We start from the raw sequence: 7,266 nt of genomic DNA, 5'->3' as shown, positions 1-7,266 counted from the left end.
GTTTCCAGATAATTCCAACGAAAAAATATGATTCTAAAATTATATAATTTGTTTTAGATGTATTTGTGTATAATGAAGTTGCTTTTTTCTTCTTTTTTTTTTTAAATCTTTGACGCAATGTAGTTTAGACCTCAATAAACGTTTAAGGGCCTTTTATTTTGATATTGAACTTTTACCCGGAAGTGGTCAAACAGACGCTGAGATGTGCCTTTACAATTATCATTATACTGAAGAGCTAACTTTTTGAACATAAGATGCGGTTATAGATTTAGAAGATATTATCCCCAACGAATGTGCAATGTCAGATCGCAAACGAAGCCGAGAGCATCACGAGGACAGACATGAACGAAAGAAACACAAGGAGTCAAAACAAGATGACGACAAATACAAGAACCAAACCAGAAAATTGATCCAAGAGGTGCAGAAACTCAAGCATGTGGAGACTTTGTGAGTATTTGCATGATATCAGTTTGTTATTGGTAATGCTTGTTGTGTATATAGTTTTTATTATCTTAACTGCTGTAGTTTTCTGTTGCACTTTTGTCTTGTATGTATTACTTTCTTTTTTATTTTTCCTTTCAGCTATGAAAATCCACCTCCTGGGTTCATCAAGGTTTGGCCATGGCTTGCAGTGTTGCCATTAAATGCTACAGATTAATGATGAGCTAGTTGGGTTACACTTTATTTTATGGTGCCACTGTTACAATGTGTACATTGTTTTAGAGTTAGTTGATATGCATAATTTACTGTTATTAGTACAATAAGCAAGCACCTGTAATATATGTAACAAGGACACTGTAAAATAAAGTGTTACCGCTAGTTGTTTTGGCCTTCTTACAATATGTCATCAGAGATCATGTAGGCATTAGAAATAAGTTTTTGAGTGAGCATTTTGCAATACACGCAGAACTGCTTTTGCAGGAAGATGATGACAAACCAGAGGACTGTATTCCTGATGCCCCTGGTAATGAGGACGCCAGGAGCTTCTTGGCTAATGCTCCCACCAAAGGACTGTGGATGCCTCTGGGAAAAGAGGTGAAGGTCATGCAGTGTAAGCAAACTTTCAGATATATTCACTTTGCTCTTAAAATAAAGAAATGTAATACTTCGTAGTTACAAAGAGTTTTTTTGTGATCGAAATTGAACTTCTGAATTGAATCGAGTACGTGTGTCTTTTATGGAAACGTCTTTCTGCTACGTAATAAAAAAAGGTAATTGCGACTTTTTGTCTCACAATTCGTGCTTTTTTCCAAGTTTATAGCTCACAGACTTTTTTTTCCTTATAATTGTGAAATAGAAGGAAAAAAAATCAAGAATTATGAGAGGGGAAATCAAGAATTATGAGAGGAAAAACTTGAAATTTTGAGAAAAAAAGTCAGAATTGTGAGACTTAAAGTCCCAATTAAAAAGTAATTGCGACTTTTTATCTCAGGAATTTGACTTTTTTTTTTTTAATTGTGAGTTAAGTCAAAATTGCAAGATATAAACTTGCAATTGTGAGAAAAAAGTCATAATTGTGAGATAAAAAAACGCAATTACCTTTTTATTAATTGCAACTTTATATCTCACAATTATGGCTTTTTTCTTGCAATTCCGAGTTTATATCTTACAATTCTGAGAAAAAATGTCAGAATAAACGCGGAATTGTGAGAAAAATGTCAGAATTTTGAGTTATAAACTTGCAATTGTGAGAAAATAGTCAGAATTGTGAGATGTAAACTTGCAGTTATGAGGAAAAAAGTCAGAATTGCAAGTTATAAACTCGGAATTGTGAGAAAATAGAATTGCAAGATAACTTGCAATTAGCGACAAATGATATTTTAGATTTTACAGTGTCGATGAAGGTCATTGAGATAACATAAGTGCACAAACTGTGTGTGCAGGCTGGAGATGTAAGAGGTACGGCCACAGAACAGGAGACAGAGAATGTCCCTTCTTCATCAAAGGCAACCAGAAACTGGAGCAGTTCAGAGTAGTAAGTGACACACATGGCCTACTTTTACACTGCTGCATTATGAGGGATTTATTTAAAAGCATGTACAGTAACCTTAACTTAAAGCCTGATTAAAAACTTTGGCCTTATACAGAGTTTGAACATTTTTAAATAACATTTTTTAAAGATTGAGCCATGAAGTAGCAGATTGCTGATTATATAGGGTATTGATATATAATCAATGGCATGTGGTTTTGATATCTCTTTTTTATTAATTAAACATGAACATTATACATGCAGTTTAATTAGAATGCAAATATTAAACATTATACAATTATGCATACAAAAATAAAATGGTAACAAGAACAAGAAAAAAGAGAATATATATATATATATATATATATATATATAATGTCTATGTACAGCTGTAATTTAGTCAACAAAACCATACATTTGAGTTTTTTTAGTAGTAAACTTGCATTTATGTATATGAAATTTGGTCAGTTGCACAGACTATATCATCATGTGAATGTGAAATGTGGTCACTTGCACAGTTCAGTTTTTCCATCCTTTCTCTGACCATTAGAATTAAAAACAAATTGTGTGTCTGTGCCTTTAAAACATGCATTTCTGCAATTAAGCATATGCTGCGGTTTTGCTTTTTTTTTATCCAGTGTAGTTTTTAACTCCCCCAACCTTCAATAATAGCCACTTTGCAAAGCTCTGAAATGTACACTCAGTATTATTTTCCTTATTAAAGGAAGAATATTTCCTTTTATTAAAAGTACACATAAAGAAATGAATAGTACTTACATGACTCCAGTCATATCAGTGGCCTAATAAAAGTTGAATTATTTACATGGAGCGGGTCACCTCATGGGGTCCGACATGTTGAAGTCACATGGCTGGCCTAACACTAATTATCAGATTCTTTCACTCACACACAACTTAAAGGGATAGTTCACCCAAAAATGAAAATCATCCCATTTTACTCACCCTCAAGCCATCCTAGGTGTATATCTTTCAGACAAACACAATCAGAGTTATATATAAAAAAAATTAGCCTTGCTCTTTCAAGCTTTATAATGGTAGTGAATGGGTGGGGGTGAGATTTTGAAGCCCAAAAAAGTGCATCCATTCATCATAAAAGTAATCCATATGACTCCAGGGTGTTAATAAAGGCCTTCTGAAGCAAAGTGATGGGTTTTTGTAAGAAAACTATAATATCTAGCTTCTGGCAGACAGCCGTAAGTATTGATTTATGGCGAAAGAGTAACCTCGGACCTGACACGATGTATTGATTAACACGGAAGTGCAGAGGATAGAGCAAAACAAAACAGTCACAAGTTAGAAGTCTAAAACAAGAATTTATGAAAAGAAATGTCAGAGGATTTTGATATAAGAGAAGAGGAGCTTGAGTTTGTTGCCCAGCCATAATTGTTTGAACCGCGAGAGCTGTTTAAACTCTCAATACTCCTACGTCATATTTCGCGTCAGAGGTTACTCTTTTGCCGTAAATCGCTGTGTATGGGCATCTGGCGGAAGCTAGTCATTATAGTTTATAAAGTTTTAAAATGGATATTTTTCTTGTATAAACCCATCGTTTCAATTCAGAAGGCCATATGGATTATTTTTATGATGGATAGATGCACTTTTTTGGGCTTCAAAATCTTATGCCCCCTTCACTATGATTATAAAGCTTGGAAGAGCCAGGATATATTTTAATATAACTCCGATTGTGTTTGTCTGAAAGAAGAGAGTCATATACACCTAGGATCGCTTTAGGGATGAGTAAACCATAGGATAATTTTCCTTTTTAAGTGAACTATCCCTTTCAACTTTTATTTTTGTGTAATATTGCATCCACACCACTAGGTGTAAGTATAAGTCCACAACGACTGCCATATTGACAGCACAACATAAAAAATGAACTATAACAGAAGCTATAAAATATTTTACTTCCATTGCAAGTTAAATTTTTTTAATATGGTGAACCTGAACTGTTTATGAATGTTCATGTAATTTCTGTGATTCTTTCACAGGCACATGAGGATCCAATGTACGATATCATTCGAGAAAACAAACGCAATGAAAAAGAGACAAGGTACGTCAAGTTGAGACTGTGCCATCATATGTTTTGGAAACTCAAATAAAATTTTGTCAGTCCATGTTGCATTTAAATGACTTTCAAAAGCAATAAGAGATAGACACAATTTACAATCAGTCAATATGATGTACAGTACCGTTCAATAGTTTGGAATCAGATTTTTGAAAGAAGTCTTTAAATGCTCACCAAGGCTGCATTTGTTTGATCAGTACAAACAGTAACATTGTGAAATATTAACTGTTTCCTATGGTATAGTATTTTTTAAAATCTAATTTATTCCTGTGATGGCAAAGCTGAATTTTCAGCATCATTACTCCAGTCTTCAGTGTCACATGATCCTTCAGAAATCATTCTAACATGCTGATTTGCTGCTCAAGAAACATTATTTTTGTGAAAACTGTTAATTTTTTTTCCCCCACAGGATTCTTTTGATGAAAGAACAGCATTTATTTGAAATAGAAATCTTTTGTAACATAACTGTCTTTACTTTTGATCTGCTTACTAAAAAGAAAATCGTACTAACCCGTGTCTATGAGATAGAGCTTTTTAATAATGTTCAGCCTCTGCTGGATCTGCTTATTAATAAAATATTTGGTGTGTTGAGGTCTCTCAGAGGCCAGTGTTGATGAATTGTGTCAGTTTAACAAAAGAACCCTGTTGCAGACGATTACGTAACTCTTTACTCCACTGTGATTATCTTCTGCTATGTGGTGACAAGAGCTCTTGCTACATGGGAGTAATTAGAAACCGTTATGTGGCATGTAAAGCCATTGTGGGCCGTTTTGACAGATTATTTTGTTCGTACATTGCTGAGCTCCACATTTATGCCACAGAACTGTTACTAAACATTCCTCTGGGACTGGCAATTTGAATTTTTCAGCAGGATGCTGTAAAACAAGGAGTAGCTTGTTAAAAAAAGTTAAAAGTCAGAAATCAACCGCTTTAACATTGATGCAGGCTTCACAGCATGTAGTGAATGAAAGCAAAGCTAAAACGGGGTTGTGCGGTTCCCAAGGATACACGCCTCTGTTAGAGGATGTGAACCCTCTGAACAGCAGTGATCTGATGAATTGTTAATAGTTTCAGGTCAGTGTGACACAGACTGTCAGAAGGTGCTAGTGTTTTCTGCTTCCTCTTATGTTGCCAAAAACTATAGCCATCGAATATAGTTAAAAATAGAGTTCTTGAAATAATCTAAATAAATCCAATTGCTCAAAGGTGAAGTGTGTAATTTCTGTGCCACTAGTGCCACCAAAAGGAATTGCAAAGATAATGACTGAAATATATAAATAAGTATAAAATGTAATGTTTTCTATTCATGTTTGTAGGTTCATATATATATATATATATATATATTAAATATTATTATAACAATATTTAAAATGTATACACGCATGTATATAAAGATGAATATTTATATATGTATATAAATATGTTGAATATTATTTATAACAACATTTAATATTTATACACGTGTGTATGTGTATATTTCTATATAAATATATATTAAATATTATAAATGTTAGAAGTATTATTTTTGTATATATAAGATTATATACACATTTATAACATTTATAATAAAATGTATATTTATATACATATACACAAACATATTTGTATGTAAATTAAATATTATAAATGTGTTGTAAATATTATATATATATATATATATACATACATATACATATACATATATATATACATACATACATACATAATATAAATATATAATATTTATATTATGTATATATAGTGTGTGTGTGTATATACACGTATTATATTTATTTGCGTATATATGCACGTGTGTATATATGCATATACATTTTACTTATTATTATTATTATTATAAATATTATTTATAAACAATTTAATTTTACATTTGTATCTGTCTCTACTTATTAATCTGTAATAGGACTATTAAATGAGATGCATTTTTTCATGTTAAATGTTTTTATGAGATCTATTATCTATAGTTTGATTGTCTTTTTTTGTTGACATATTACAATATTGTGCATAGAAATGAATTTTGATGTGTCTTTTCTCCTCACTGTAGGATCGAGCAGTTGAAACAGCTGCTTCAAGACACCACCTCCGACTCTGACTCCACCTCGTCTTCCTCTGCCTCTTCTGATCACAACCGGAAGAAGAAGAAGAAGAAAAAGGAGAAGAGGAAGAAAGAAAAGAAGAAACACAAGAAGAAAAAGAAGAAGCACAAGGCCAAGGCTAGTGATGACTCAGACTCAGACTGAAACAGGGGCCAGTGGTCTTGGTGTCTCAGTGTTCATGAATAGAATCTTATAAGGTCTGCAATAGTGTGTCAGCCTTATCAAATATACACAGGAGGCTTCCCATCAGTTCCCCAGGCCATCTTCAGATCTGCTTAATAATGCATGGATGCATTAAATCCCCTCTGTTGCATGGAATGCTTAAGAGATGTACATATATCCTATAGCTGTTCCTTAGCATGTTTGTTCTTACTGGACTGAAGTTTGAAGTGAACAGAGTTTCTGAATGTAGGTTGATTTACATTTTGAGAATGTGTCATTGTGAAAACAACTGACGAGAGCTTATGATACATGCCATCTGCTGTCGTGAAGTGGCGTCTATAAATGTCATGCAAATAAATCAATGACTTTTCAGCATTTACAGCTGCTTTTTATGTTAATCTGATATTTCCTAAAGCATTTGAGCATTTATAGCATCTTGCAACTCAAATTACAAGTGTGAATTCACATCTATTTCTATTGAAGTGTTTAGGGCTTCTGCATCTGGCTGTGGTACGTAAGCGCAGCCAATTAGCACCTCTCGAATGGGTGACAATGGTTTGCACATCATTCACATCACCAGAGAGGCATATTGAGAGGGGAAAAGATGTTTTTCCTTTGATCTCATCACTCGTCGCTGAAATCCGGAGTCCCATGGTTGTCGTTGGAGTACATGTGCCATTTTGTGTCAAGATAAATAGTGCATCACATCATCAAAGGAGCTTTTCATAATGCTGATTCAAGTAGAGACTATTTAAATGTGTACTTTTAAAAAAAGACAAGAAAACAATAATGAATTATTAGTAAATATTCATATTAATAATATAAACATCAAATCAACTTCAAAATACAGTCTATGACTAACTATCAGGGCTTTAATTAATTTTCAGATTAAGTCATTAGTTTGCTCTCATCTTCAGAATGTGTTTGTACTGGTAATAAAAGCTGGTTTCTCATGTTTC

At 33.1% G+C, this 7,266-nt stretch overlaps 1 protein-coding gene across 1 annotated transcript; it reads left to right on the top strand.

The window, feature by feature from the left end:
* The first annotated feature begins 165 nt into the window (after positions 1-165).
* rp9 (RP9 pre-mRNA splicing factor) lies at positions 166-7,266 on the top strand. Its single transcript, XM_051872910.1, has 6 exons — positions 166-447; positions 583-613; positions 922-1,051; positions 1,884-1,975; positions 3,976-4,037; positions 6,094-7,266. Exons 1-6 carry the CDS (start codon positions 299-301, stop codon positions 6,287-6,289), a joined length of 660 nt encoding a protein of 219 aa, XP_051728870.1. The 5' UTR covers positions 166-298; the 3' UTR covers positions 6,290-7,266.

Source organism: Ctenopharyngodon idella, chromosome 19 (genome assembly GCF_019924925.1).
Source record: "Ctenopharyngodon idella isolate HZGC_01 chromosome 19, HZGC01, whole genome shotgun sequence".
NCBI lineage: Eukaryota > Metazoa > Chordata > Actinopteri > Cypriniformes > Xenocyprididae > Ctenopharyngodon > Ctenopharyngodon idella.
The sequence above is the reverse complement of the archived record's forward strand: the minus strand, read 5'-3'. Positions and strand labels throughout refer to the sequence as shown.